Raw genomic sequence first — 15,044 nt, 5'->3', positions numbered from 1 at the left:
TTTTTCAAAAGCCATAAGTTTTTTATTCTTCCGTCGATGCGGCCGTATGAGGGCTTGTTTTTTGCGAGACGAACTGTAGTTTTTATCGGTACATTGACTATATTGTAAAACTTTTATTATTTTTTTCTATGACCGCAGGGAGAGAAAACGCATCAATTCTGCCATAGTTTTTTGTGTTTTTTTTACAGCGTTAGGCCGCCTGCAGATGAGTGGGTCGGATCCGGCGGCGAGAATTCTCGCCGCGGGACCCGACCTAAGCGCCTGCAGAGACGAGCGCGTACTCACCTGTGCCTGGTGGCCCCGGCTCTTTCATGTGCCGGCTGCCGGGCAGCCGGCGCATGCGCAGACCGGAGCCGGCGGCCGGGTGAGTGACGTTTCTGTGCGAGGCTCTGTGAGCCCCGCACAAAAATAGGACATGCCGCGGCTTGTTTGCCGTGCGAGATTTCGCGCGGCCAAACCGCGGCCGTCTGCATAGGAGTGCGTATTGTAATGCACTCCTATGCAGGCTTTGAGCGGCGGAAATCCCGCCGCGGGATTTCCGCCCGTGTGCAGGCGGCCTTAATCATGCAGCATAAATGACAGAATACGTTTTTTCCGCGGGTCGGTACAATTACAACGATACCAACATTTTTTTTTTTTTTTTAGGTTTTTCCACTTCTCCGCAATAAAAACCTTTTTTTTGGAAATCATTTGCTGCATTCAAAGTCCTCTAACTTTTTTATTTCTCCATGGGACGGGCTCTGTGAGGCCTTGTTTTTGCAAGATGAACTGTAGTTTTTATTGGTACCATTTTGGGGTACATACGGCTTTTTTGATCACTTTTATTGCGTTTTTTGGGAGGCAAAATGTCTGTTTTTTTAGGGTTTTTTTTCCCGCTTGTTGCGGAGCAGGATAGAAAGCGTCTTCAGCTTATTGTGCGCGTCGTGATGGATATGTCGATACCAAAGATGTGGGATTTTAATTGAAAAAAAAAATTATGCTAATATGAGAAAAAGCACATAAAAGGTTTTTTTCTTACATTTTTCTTTTTTGTACATTACCGTATTTTTCATTCTATAGGACGCACCCCCGTTTTAGAGCGGGAAAATAGGGGGGAAAAGTTTGAACTCACCCAGGGACAGCGCAGGGTTAGTGCCGGTGACGGAGCAGAGGGAGCAGCAGAGGTCTGAAAAACCGGCGCTCCATATCACAGCGGCGCTTGTGTGCAGCAGCGGGAAGGAAGGAAGCCGTTTGGTGGAGGCGGGGAGCAGCAGTAGTACCCGCCGGTGCTCAAGAACAATCACAGGTATATATGGGCGGCAGTGGGGAGGAGACTGGTCACACATTTGTTTGTGCGATCGCGAGTTTAACACGCAATCGCGCAAACTAAATCGCGTTCGCACGTTAAATTCACGATCGCACTAAAAATGGAGATTGGAACGAATTTTTTGGCACATTCGCTTTATAAGACGCAGCAACTCCCTCCCCCCCCCCCGCTTTGGAAGGGGGAAAAGTGTGTCTTATAAAGCGAAAAATATGGTATTTTTTTAATCTTTTTTTACACTATTTTACACTTGCACCACACCAGCTCTGATCGCTATGATAAGGCATTACAGGACAGAAGTCCAGCAATGCCTTATTGCCTGTTACAGCAATTACAGGCACTGGCAATACAGGACGCCGGTACCTGGTGTCCTGTTGCCATGGTAACCCGTCGGGCTCTTCACGATTATATTGCAAGATTTTGATGATGTCACAGAGGGAGGGGATGACGTGGAAAAAGTGGGGCTTTTGAAAAAAATCTGTACTGCGCATGTCAGATGGTGAGCCGTGCGTACCATCTGCAGTACAGAAAAGTAGAAGAAATGACAGGTACTCGTGGATGCCAGCTGGGCACAGGGTCGGATTCCGCTGAGGGCTCCCACATGCAGAATCCAACCATCCAATGCTTTAGGCCCCCTGCACACGGGCGGAAATTCCACGGCGGGATTTCCCGCAGAATTTCCGCCCGTGGCCACTGCTATAGGGTTGCATTAGAAAACGCAATCCTAGGCAGATGGCCGCGATTTGTCTGCGTGAAATCCCACGCAGAAAACAAATGGCGGCATGTTCTATTTCGAGACCTGCTCAGAAATGTCAGTGAAGAGCCGCCGCCTCCGCTCTGCGCACTTACCCAGTAAACTCGGTTCAGATCTTCCCACTACCCCTCAGAGCCCCAGCATGGTTTCCGCAGTCCACGGCTCATCCAATCAATGCAGCTCTCTAAGAACCAATCACAATCATCGCTTTGTGGAGGTGGGATTTCTGACTCCTGTAACCAGGAAGTGATCCTGTGTCGGCGGCCGGGGGCTGTCAGAGCTTTTACTGCTCAGAGAAGGCAGTAAAAACACCAAAAACAACTGGGCTCTCACATACAGATTGGGTAGTCCCGCTATCATCAAAATAAGACATCCCCTGAAAATAAGCCCTAGCGCATCTTTTGGAGCATAAATTAATATAAGACCCTGTCTTATTTTTAGGGAAACAGGGTATATAAAGTCACCACTGGGGAACCTCACTACACATAGAGATATACAACCACCACTAGAGGGAGCTCATGCTATACAGATATATACATCTATCACTAGGGGACTTCACTACACATAGCTATATACAGCCACCACTACGGAAGCTCACTGTATACAGATATATACAGCCACCACTAGGGGAGCTCACTGTATACAGATATATACAACCCCCGCTAGGGAAGCTCACTGTATACAGATATATACAGCCACCACTAGGGGAGCTGACTGTATACAGATATATACAGCCACCACTAGGGGAGCTCATTGCATACAGATATATACAGCCACCACTAGGGGAGCTGACTGTATACAGATATATACAGCCACCACTAGGGGAGGTCACTGTATACAGATATATACAGCCACCACTAGGGGAACTCACTGTATACAGATATATACAACCCCCACTAGGGAAGCTCACTGTATACAGATATATACAGCCACCACTAGGGGAGCTCATTGCATACAGATATATACAGCCACCACTAGGGGAGCTGACTGTATACAGATATATACAGCCACCACTAGGGGAGGTCACTGTATATAGATATATACAGCCACCACTAGGGGGAGCTCACTATATACAGATATATACAGCCACCACTAGGGAAGCTCACTGTATACAGATATATACAGGCACCACTAGGGGAGCTCACTGTATACAGATATATACAGCCACCACTAGGGGAGCTCACTGTATACAGATATATACAGCCACCACTAGGGGGAGCTCACTATATACAGATATATACAGCCACCACTAGGGGAGCTCATTGTATACAGATATATACAGCCACCACTAGGGGGAGCTCACTATATACAGATATATACAGCCACCACTAGGGGAGCTCATTGTATACAGATATATACAGCCACCACTAGGGGAGCTCATTGTATACAGATATATACAGCCACCACTAGGGGAGCTCACTGTATACAAGTCAATATAAAAACAGATCCAGTGTACGTCCCCTAGATCCGCCACCAGGTGACTGCTGGCTCTGACAGATTCTATAGGGTTGGGTTATATAGCGAGTGTGTAACTATATATACAGTATATCAGTATATCTGCAGAGTAGTATAGGGTTCTATCGTATGAGGATTAGACTTTGTAGCTCTATGGGGAGGGACAGTTTGCAGACTTGGCTGGCTCTGTGCACCTCGCTCATTGGCCGCTGGTTCCTCCATAGCTGTTCCCCCTTTCTTCCCTCCCAGACTCCAGACCCTGCAGATGGAGGAGGTGGATGGATTCTGCTCTGAGACCGCCAGGAACAATGATCTGAGACTTCCAGCATGGGGGTCTGTGGTGGGACCACTACCCTCCTCATGTGCTGTGAGTAGCCCACCCTGCAGAACTAACAGTATACTATCCAGGCTGCCGGCACTGTACACTATATGGGGGGTAAAGATGGGACACTATAATGGGATATGATATAGGGCAGATATACCCAGTGACTCCACCAGCAGAATAGTGAGTGCTGCTCTGGAGTATAATACAGGATGTAACTCTGCATCAGTACAGGATAAGTAATATATGTATACAGTGACTCCACCAACAGAATAGTGAGTGCAGCTCTGGAGTATAACACAGGATGTAACTCAGGATCAGTACAGGATAAGTAATGTATGTACGCAGTGACTCCACCAGCAGAATAGTGAGTGCAGCTCTGGAGTATAATACAGGATGTATCTCAGGGTCAGTACAGGATAAGTAATGTATGTACACAGTGACTCCACCAGCAGAATAGTGAGTGCAGCTCTGGAGTATAACACAGGATCAGTACAGGATAAGTAATGTATGTACGCAATGACTCCACCAGCAGAATAGTGAGTGCAGCTCTGCAGTATGACTCCAGCTTAGTACAGGAGTAGGAGAACATTTGCTGATCTTTTAGGCTGCAGTGAGGTGTTATTGCGTTCTGCTGTGAGATGAGATCTACATGATCTGGCGGGGGGTGAATACTTTTGCACAGCACCGTATATAGCTTCTATTTCTGCTGCTGTCTGCGGTTGTTACAGCCTCTACAAACAATACAAATTACGGCTCTGCTGCATCTTTGTGATCACTTTCTGCTGCGCTTTGGTTCTGAGACAGTTAACAGATGTTTATAACCAGAGCTACATCCTCATCAATAGACTAATTAATGGCAGCTGAGCACGGCGCCATAATGATTAGCCGCATGAGACGAGCGGCGTCCAGATGTTACTGGAACCAAAGCAGCTCACAAAATATGAGCACAAGAAGAACAAAGTCAGAGGGAATGGGATGACACTGAGATACAGTACAGGTGTCCTTACACCATACATTATACTCTGCTCACACCCAGAGCTGCGGTCACAATTCTGCTGCTGCATCATGTGTCAAACTCCAGTCACAGTCAGAGCTGCAGTGAACATTCTGCTGCCTAAGATCCATTAGTAGCCATATATATTCCATAACAGGTTGGTGATGTCCCTGAATGCACTTAGCTCTGCTGTATTGCATTCTGGGAGATACAGCTTTTCTTTCTGTACTGGGTTATGGTATTGGTGTACAAACCATTTTATGTATGCTGTGCACAGCCCCTGGACCACCAGGGGGCAGCAAAGAGATGTTCGGTTGTGCAGCCAGTGGGCTAATAAGAAACCAGTAGAACTTTGAGTGCAGCTCTGGATGTGACTGGAGTATAGCACATAATGTAACAGCAGAACTGTGAGTTCAGCTCTGGATGTGACTGGAGTATAAGACAAGTTTTGACAGCAGAACTGTGAGTGCAGCTCTGAATGTCAATGGAGTATAATTACATGAGGTAACAGCAGAACTGTGAGTGCAACACTAGATATGATTGGAGTATAACACAAGATGTAAAAGAACTGTGAGTACAGCTGTGGATGTGACTTGAGTATAAGACACGATGCAACAGAAGAGCTGTGAGTATAGCTCTGGATGTCACTGGGGTTATAATACATGACGTGACAGCAGAACTGTGAGTACAGCTCTGGATGTGAATTGAGTATAAGACATGATATGACAGCAGAAATGTAAGTGCAGCTCTAGATGTCACTAGAGTATAATACATTGTAGCACAACTGTGGATGTGACTGGAGTATAAGATTACATCCAGATATGACTGGAGTATAGGTTGTGATGTGACAGCAGAAATATGTGTACAGCTCTGGATGTGAAATGAGTATAAGACATTATGTAACAGAAGGGCTTGAGTACAGCTCTGGATGTCACTGGGGTTATAATAAATGATGTGTCAGTAGAACTGTGAGTACAGCTCTGGATGTCACTGGGGTTATAATAAATGACGTGTCAGTAAAACTGTGAGTACAGCTCTGGATGTGAATTGAGTATAAGACATTATGTGACAGCAGAAGTGTGAGTGCAGCTCTGGATGTGGTTGGAGTACAGGACATGATGGCAGGTAGGAGAGGCTGGTTAAGCACTTGCTGGTGACCCGTAGACTGTGAGTATATATTCCCAGGTGGAGGCCTTTCTATCTGACAGATGTGGTCGGCTCTGTGATAATTCCGTTTTTTCACCGCAGTGTCGCTGGCGGCGGCTCACCGTAACACGCGGACCAACCTGTGTAAATGGTGCGATAACTCTCAGCCGGTGTGTGAGGGCGGCGTCTGCTACACCAACTGCAGCCTGAGCTCCTACTGCGAGACGGCAGAAGAGATCTGCGTTACCGTCTGGTAAGAAGCCGCCACTCTCTACTACTGCACCCCATCATCTCCCTCGGCCACACTATCTCTGCTTGATGTCAGTGAATAATAACATCGGTGTTTATCTATAGACTGAAGCCCTTCCATGAATTGGTCCTGCTCACACTAATGAGGGTTTGTTACAATGTATAAGGCAGGAGTGAGATAGGCTGCGTCTGCGATTATCATCCACACTGATAACTGTATGTAAATAACAAAGGTTCTATTCACTGACATATAAACAGTTCCAGAACTTTCCATCACACAGATGGGCTTCTGGGTCAGGCGAGCATGTTCTGGTGATTTGCATCCTGGGAATTGTAGTCTTTAACCCTTTCCAATCCACTGTCTGACGTCTAAAGACATTCTGATTTGAAGGCCATACAGCTCTGATGTCGGAAGACGTACGGCAGGATATTCTTACTGTATATTACTGGCCGCTCTGTTGTCGGTGTGCCTCTCCAGCATTTCACATACCACAGTACTGGCTCTAGCCAGCAGATGGCGCCATTGTATAATGGCAGAAAGAGAAAGCCCCCTAGGAAACCCTGGATCCAAAATTGGATTGCAAAGGGTTAAATCAGAAAATGTACCATCATGTGATGTAGAAAAATCCTCCCAGAATGCTGTGCAGCAGAGTCCCGCGCATTGTCGCATCAGCAGTGGACAGAATTGTAACTGCAGCTCTTGAGGTGACTAAAGGATAAGATGTAAGAGCAGAATTGGGAAAAACACGCATGAAAACCGCATGTGCAGAGATGTGATGCGCTCTCGCAAAACGCATTACAATCGCAGGGAAAATCGTACGTTCACAACCGCCATATCGGTCTGAGTTTCTCGGGCCAATATCGCGCTCGCCCGTGTACATATGACATAGCCAGACGCTTTCTTGCGGTTTCTCCGGACATTGCATGCAGCGGTTGTAGTAGCGCCCCCTGTATAGTCGCGGTGAGGGTTGGAGCTCGCAGTCATGTAGCTCTTCTCTTGCAGGAAGCAGGATAATGAGAGCGTCCAGGTGATGACCCTCTGCCACCATCCTCACCTCCCCCTGGAGAACATCCTGCTGCCCCCCTACAACACCGCACGCTGCGTGATGCAGGCCGTGTCCGCCGACTCCGGACTCCTCTATATGTGCGGCTGCGTGGAAGAACAGGAGTGCAACGACAAACTCATATTCTACAACCAAAGCAACGGTGAGGAGTGCGACGCCTGGTGGCACCGCCCCGCAGCGTCACATCATCATGGGGGGGCGATAGCGAGCAGCTCCTCTGTAGTTCTCACATCTGTACTGCTGAGGGGTTTGTGATACACAGTCCAGCCGTAGACACCAACGGAAAGTGGCACAAAATACCGCCAAATAGTACTATATGATACCTAAATCTGCAAGGGTATATGTTTGAATTCAGATTGTCTGATTTGGTCCGGTTTTGCAAACTATTTTCCTGAAAGATTGTATCAATTTCAGAGCAATTTTTCTAGACTGTACATTGAAGGGGGGGATCGGCCATGTGAATATACCGCCAGACTGACAGACAGCCGATTTTACATTGAATGATTATCGCTGGATCCCGGGAATCTGAACGATAGTCATTCAGTGTAAATGCCACCAGCGATTGACCCACAAATGAGAATTCTTTCGCTTATCGTTCTTCGTTCAGTTTCAACAGGAATAAATAAATAACAATCGCCCGGTGTGAACAGGCGGGGCGTCATCTATAAACCACGGCCTGTTTACTGTGATTGTAGGTTGGTGGCTGGAGGGACATCTGGCCCGCTCCGCCTCCATGCGCTGAGCGATCATCGCCCCCGTATGAGAGCGCAGGAGGGATGATTGCTGCCAATCATCCTGTGCAAAAGGGCCCCAACAGTGGCATATCCGGGACCCATAAGAGTGCTATATGGGGAACACGTAACAGTGCCGTATACTGTATTGCCCACATAAGAGTGACTTACAATGAATACATAATAGTAATACATGGTGCCCATATAAGAGTGACTTACAGTAAACATAAGAGTGCTGTATAGTGTACACATGACAGTACCACATGGTGCCCACAAATGAGTGATATGTGGTCACTACATGGCACTGTATAAGACTGCTATACAGTGCACACATAAATGACAGTGCCACATAGTTATTAAAACAATACCACACAGTGCTTACATAAGAGTGACATAAAGTGAACATAAAATAGTACCATATGGTGCCCACATAAGAGTGCTATACAATGACCACACATAATAGTACTATATGGTGCCCACATAAGAGTGCTATACAATGACCACACATAATAGTACTATATGGTGCCCACATAAGAGTGCTGTACAATGACCACACATAATAGTACTATATGGTGCCCACATAAGAGTGCTGTACAATGACCACACATAACAGTACCATATGGTGCCCACATAAGAGTGCTGTACAATGACCACACAGAATAGTACTATATGATGCCCACATAAGAGTGCTATACAATGACCACACATAATAGTACTCTGTGGTGCCCACATAAGAGTGCTGTACAACGACCACACATAATAGTACTATATGGTGCCCACATAAGAGTGCTATACAATGACCACACATAATAGTACTATATGGTGCCCACATAAGAGTGCTATACAATGACCACATAGTAGTACCATATGGTGCCCACATAAGAGTGCTATACAATGACCACACATAATAGTACCATATGGTGCCCACATAAGAGTGCTATACAATGACCACATAATAGTACCATATGGTGCCCACATAAGAGTGCTATACAATGACCACACATAATAGTACCATATGGTGCCCACATAAGTGCTGTACAATGACCACACATAATAGTACTATATGGTGCCCACATAAGAGTGCTATACAATGACCACACATAATAGTACCATATGGTGCCCACATAAGAGTGCTATACAATGACCACACATAATAGTACCATATGGTGCCCACATAAGTGCTGTACAATGACCACACATAATAGTACTATATGGTGCCCACATAAGAGTGCTATACAATGACCACACATAATAGTACCATATGGTGCCCACATAAGAGTGCTGTACAATGACCACACATAATAGTACCATATGGTGCCCACATAAGAGTGCTGTACAATGACCACATGGAGCGATGTGCTGCTGACATCTGTTTATTTAACTGTCCACATAAAAGATGCAATCAGACAACAGATGAATGTTGCGGTTGGTCAGCGGACGGCCCACACGGTGGGAATGAGTGTAGGGTGTTGCCGTCCTTTTGGGGTATATGTCTGTCTTCTCCACCTCGTCTTCTATTGCTCTCATGTTTCCCACCAGGTTACTCGCTGCTCCATAGCCGGGAGGCCGTGCCGGTGGCAGCCATCAGCTTGATCCCTCCTCTCCTGCTGGCAATAACCGTCACCAGCCTCTTCTATCTTTACCGTACCCATAGGCTGAGGAAGAGACCCGAGTCATGGCTGGTGACTGCAGCATGCAGGGGCGGTTGTAGTAGCATCCGGTTACAGAACAAATTGTCCTCATCACTGATTTCCACGTCTCAATGTAATATAAGTATGGCCTGCGCCAACAGCATCAACCACAACACCGAACTGCTGCCCATAGAGCTCGACCATCGTGTAGGGAAGGGGCGCTTCGCTGAGGTGTGGAGAGCCAAGCTGAAGCACACCGAGTCTGGGCACTACGAGGCGGTGGCCGTGAAGATCTTTCCTGCTCAAGAATACTCTTCCTGGAAGAACGAGAGCAGCATCTTCACTGACGCCAACCTGAAGCACGAGAACGTGCTGCAGTTCATCACCATGGAGGAGCGCGGCAGCGGTCTGCACAAAGAGTACTGGATCATCACCGCGTACCACGCCAGGGGCAACCTCAAGGACTACCTAGCCCACCAGCTCCTGAGCTGGATGTCTCTGCTGAAAATGGCCGAATCCATTGTAAGTGGTGTGGTTCATCTGCACAGTGACTACACCCCATGCGGCACCTCCAAAGTGGCCATAGCTCATCGTGACATCAAAAGCAGTAACATCCTGGTGAAGAGCGACTCAGAGTGTGCGCTGTGCGACTTTGGCATTGCCCTCCGACTGGACCCGTTACTTACTGCAGATGACTTTGCCAACAGTGGACAGGTGAGGTCATCTGGAAGTGGTCAGTGCCATGCCTGGGGGCCCCTACTCCTAGTCCGGCCTAAAGGCTCTCTAATAGAGATGAGCGAGCGTACTCGCTAAGGCAAACTACTCGAGCGAGTAGTGCCTTATGCGAGTACCTGCCCGCTCGTCTCTAAAGATTCAGGTGCCGGCGGGGGAGAGCGGGGAGGAATGGGGGGGTGGGAGATCTCCTTTAGCTCTAATGATATCGGATACTCTCTGTGTACCCTGACATTAATATCTTGCCGACAATGTGGCAATACTCTGGGAATGGTCGGCCATACTTCCAACAAGACAACGCGCCGCGTCACAAATCCAACACTGTTTTACATTGGTTTGAGAATATGGATGTTCCATCTACTAAACATCTTTGGGTTGAACTGAAACGTCGGGTCAGGAAATATGAACAGCATCCATCTTCTTTGAAAGATTTTTTCAGACATTAGCAGGATGAATGGAGGGAAATACCAGCTGATGTGTATCAGAAATGAGAAAGTACACCATGGCGAGTATCCAATGTCATTAGGGCCAAAGGAGCCACACTAAGTATTAACATATGGAAATAAATACTACTTGTGACTCTTGCTCAGGTGTCCTATTAAATTTGGTAGGATAGTGTATTTGTATTAGTGCAGTAATATCATAGTCACATTATATTTGGGAACATGATACACCAATCAGCCATAACCTTAAAACCACCTGTCTGATATTGTGTAGCTTCCCCTCATGCTCTAACCCTGTCACCTGGATCCACGACATCTCTGAAGTGGATCCCTGTGGTATCTCACTAGATGTTAGCTGCAAATCCTGTAAGTTGCTCAGTGCGGCCTCCATGGATCTCATTTGATCATCTCAATCAGGGCGGATTCAGGCGAACACTGTTTTCTCCCATTATGCGCCCGTGATACATCCCAACGACCCCTCCTCCGCTCTGGAGATGTTCTGACCCCGTCATCTACCCATCACTATTTGGCCTAATTCCACCCCAACACATGCCATTGTTATCAGATAATCTGTATTATTTACTTCACCCTGTGGTGGTTTTACATTATGAGTAATCAGTACTTATGTGACTGTTCAGAGCTTTACAGCCTTGTAGAACGCCCTGGGGTCACTGCTCAGACACCTTCTATGTCCTATGCAGGTCGGGACGGCGCGCTACATGGCTCCTGAGGTCCTTGAATCCCGGGTGAACCTGGAGGATATGGAGTCCTTCAAGCAGATGGATGTTTACTCCTTGGCACTGGTGTTATGGGAAATGGCATCCAGGTGTGAAGCAATAGGAGGTGAGGCTTGTGGGACTTCCTCTGGATAGTAACATAACATAGTATGTAAGGCCGAAAAAAGGCTTACGTTCATCCAGTTCAGCCTATAACCCTCCACCCCCCCAATGTGAAGGGTTATAGGAAGGCAAAAAACAAATGAGGTAGAAGCCAATTATGGATCTCCAATATTGACCTTCCATCTAGAATGAGCCTGTGGCTCTTCAGCTGTTGCCTTAACATGATGGGAGTTGTAGTTTTACAACTGTAGGAAAGTTACAGGTTGGAGAGGACTGATCTAGACAAACTGGTGAACAGACTGGAACAGTCCGAGGTAATGATGGGAGTGATCCAGAGAGAAGGCGCAGCTCTAGAGAAGACTATGAGAGGTGACAGGAGATTGAAGTGGTGGCACTTGGAGCGCTTGGTTGGGATATCTTTTATGGTGTAAAGCAGGTCAGGGGAGGACTCTTATCATGAGTTCTCAGGGAAGTCGGAGCTACAGAAATAATGGCGCAAACCGTGTGGATGAAAGTTTACGGAAGAAACCGGATGCCGCCCAGACATGGATATACAGACTTCATGTCATTTGATAATTGAAGTAAAGCTCCACCTTTTACCATTAAAAAAATGTTGCCTCCTGAAAACCATCAATAAGCTGCTGCTGACAAATCCGCTGGCACATGCCGCTGAGTGCATATTGGCGTCTTGCGACAGATCTGATGGATCATTAACTACTAAATACCTAATCCAGGCCGAGACTTTTATTGACAACTGATTTTATAGTCGTAAGAGCCGGTAAATTATTTCCCCTTTGTGTTGCAGCAATCATAATGTTTTATATATATTTTTTTTTATCAGTGTAGCTATATGACGCCTTGTATTTTTCAGGACGAGCTCTGGTTCATTATAGGATCCAATGTTGGGTACGTATAATGTATTCAATAAATTTTATACATTTCACTTGTCCGCTGCCCCTCTGCTCTATCCACAGATATGACAGCTGTGGATTTAGTATTCCCTACCCCACTTCAAACAGCTGGTACTACAGACAAGCTAAGAATCTTGGATTTAACCCAAAAGCATGTCAGCACCACTGATAGAACCCGAGCTATAACCATTTGAAGTTGGACAAGCTGTTTATCCAAAACTGTAATATCCTTTTACTGTAGAACCAGCGGTCCTTCTAAACTGCAGGGGAGTTAATGAGCATCACCTCTAGGTGTCATGGTATGCTCCACCAACAGCAGCTTGTTGACTGTTTTCAGGTAGGAACAAGATTTTTTTTTCTACAGTACAGATTAGGAATAAGTGAAAACAATAGAAAAGGTGATGAAGATAAATTAGAGGGATCGGCTATGATGATGTGATTTGCAGGTGGAGCTTCACTTTAATTACAGTGACTGTCACTTTAAGAAATCTAATTTACATATATCTGTTCTTTCCCAGAGGTGAAGAACTACGAGTTACCCTTTGGGTCGATGGTTCAGCAGCAGCCATGTGTGGAAACCATGAGAGATATGGTGTTACATGGAAGAGGGCGGCCGGACATTCCCGACAGCTGGAGGAGACACCCGGTGAGACTGGGGAGGGGTCACAAACATCAGATTATCGCTGCTGACGTCATCCACACGTTATATCAGCAGCTCCAGAGTGAAATACACGTATGCCGGCACACGCTACTGTGGCTGTAATGCAAAAAGCAAACATACAAACTGCGTAACCGCACCAACAAGCGCCAAATACTCCAACGCTGAATATATGACACATTACTAGGGAGGAGCTACAGACTTCAGCCCCACCCACTAACCTCTCAACTTCTTCCAGGGAATGGACATCTTGTGTGATACAATCATCGAGGGCTGGGACCACGACCCCGAGGCTCGTCTGACCGCACACTGTATGGCCGAGCGCTTCATCTTAATGAGACAGATAGACAGCGCCAGCAGCAACCTGCACTCCATCTTTTACTTTAGCCAATGATCGCTGTGGGCCCCATGCAGGCAAGGGGTTAAAGATCTGCTGGAACCTTCCCCATAGATCCAAGTCACACTCCCACAATCCCCTGCTCTGAAGCATCACCTTATTCTCTAGCTGCTTATCCTTTGGCCCATCGTCCTTGAATAAAATACCAGAACTGCAGTGTGGAGTGACACCGAGCAGCACCATAGTAGATGGAGCAGAAGAAACAACATAGTGCTGTAAGGCATTCAGGGTCTGGGGAAAGCTGGGTGACAGGCTGGACTGTCTAGGATACTTATTGACGTAAGAAATAGTTGAACTTCGTGTTGGGGCTGATATTATCAGGCTGCAATTGCTCAAACCGTCCAGGAGAAACTGAAGCGCAAGCAGACCGTAATTATACGTACACAACCGCGGCGACTTCTGATTGGGTTTATTTTATACGTGCAGCCAGTGTGATCCAGAGCAACGAGCCATTTAGATTAAAACCATACCGCTCAGTGTAATCAGCTCTTCTGCAGAGCTATGTACCGCCATGGACACAGGCTACAAACAAACCCCCCGCAGCCTTAGGCTATATCCACACGGGAAGAATTTGCCGCACCGACCCTCGGCATAGAAAATCCATGGCATTTACAGTAGCAGCAAAGTAGACGAGATTTTAGAAATCTCGCCTACACGCTGCAGAAAAAATCTGTTGAGGAAAGTGACCTGCAGAGCCGCAGCAGCATGTCAGGTATGGCACCAGATTGGGCACCTGTTCAAATGGGGGCATTGATTCAGCCTCACAATCTACACGAAATGTTGCATTTCTTCTTGCAGTCATTCCACATCAGATCCGTCCCGTGTGGATCTAGCCCTCGGGTGCTTTCACACTGGATAGAATACTCAGCAGCAAAAGCCACACGGCTCCTGTTAAAAACGTCAAGAGTTTTGCCGGCAATTCCACATTAAAATCCGCTGTTCGCCGCGGGGATTTTGATCCAAAATTCCGGGACAGAAACTCCCACAGCACAGATGTGAAATATTCCATCCCGTGTGAAAGGAGCCTTCAAGCTGAAGTCCACTCAGTCTATCTACAGCCAGCAAGAGACGGCAGATAGAAAATGTTTTTGTACTTGAGGGACCAGACTACGCAGGGATTGCTTGTTGTCTGTCACCATGGAGACATATAAACTTACTCAGGAGCTGTGGACACAAAACAGGAGATTTTTTAAATAAAATATCCATTTGCAAAATTGCTTCCTTTTTTATATTAAATCCACTACAGCAGCAACAAGATTGCAAAACTGGGCACACCCTTAAGATGAAATACATCATTATTAGTGGGGTCTGACTGATCTTACCAAGAGGGAGCGGCTGCTACGCTCTGCCACATTACTCGATAGACACAAGGTTGTCTTATTATACTGCTGCTCAGACTCACAGACTGAGCT

The 15,044-nt window shown here is 46.7% G+C and overlaps 1 protein-coding gene across 1 annotated transcript; it reads left to right on the top strand.

Annotated features, from left to right (window-relative positions):
* The first annotated feature begins 3,742 nt into the window (after window positions 1–3,742).
* LOC136576202 (TGF-beta receptor type-2-like) lies at window positions 3,743–14,846 on the top strand. The gene is made up of 7 exons (XM_066575290.1): window positions 3,743–3,879; window positions 6,080–6,230; window positions 7,230–7,432; window positions 9,561–10,366; window positions 11,529–11,670; window positions 13,096–13,223; window positions 13,474–14,846. Exons 1-7 carry the CDS (start codon window positions 3,840–3,842, stop codon window positions 13,627–13,629), a joined length of 1,626 nt encoding a protein of 541 aa, XP_066431387.1. The 5' UTR covers window positions 3,743–3,839; the 3' UTR covers window positions 13,630–14,846.
* The last annotated feature ends 198 nt before the right edge of the window (window positions 14,847–15,044 follow it).

This window comes from Eleutherodactylus coqui, chromosome 8 (assembly GCF_035609145.1).
Source record: "Eleutherodactylus coqui strain aEleCoq1 chromosome 8, aEleCoq1.hap1, whole genome shotgun sequence".
Taxonomy (NCBI): domain Eukaryota; kingdom Metazoa; phylum Chordata; class Amphibia; order Anura; family Eleutherodactylidae; genus Eleutherodactylus; species Eleutherodactylus coqui.
The sequence above is the reverse complement of the archived record's forward strand: the minus strand, read 5'-3'. Positions and strand labels throughout refer to the sequence as shown.

What these genes read in the sequence shown, in the direction of transcription:
- LOC136576202 (XM_066575290.1), top strand. Translation starts at nt 3,840, where the DNA reads ATGGGGGTCTGTGGTGGGACCACTACCCTCCTCATGTGCT. An exon ending in GAGATCTGCGTTACCGTCTG is followed by an intron (nt 6,231 to 7,229) that starts GTAAGAAGCCGC and finishes CTTCTCTTGCAG; the next exon opens with GAAGCAGGATAATGAGAGCG. An exon ending in ACTTTGCCAACAGTGGACAG is followed by an intron (nt 10,367 to 11,528) that starts GTGAGGTCATCT and finishes TGTCCTATGCAG; the next exon opens with GTCGGGACGGCGCGCTACAT.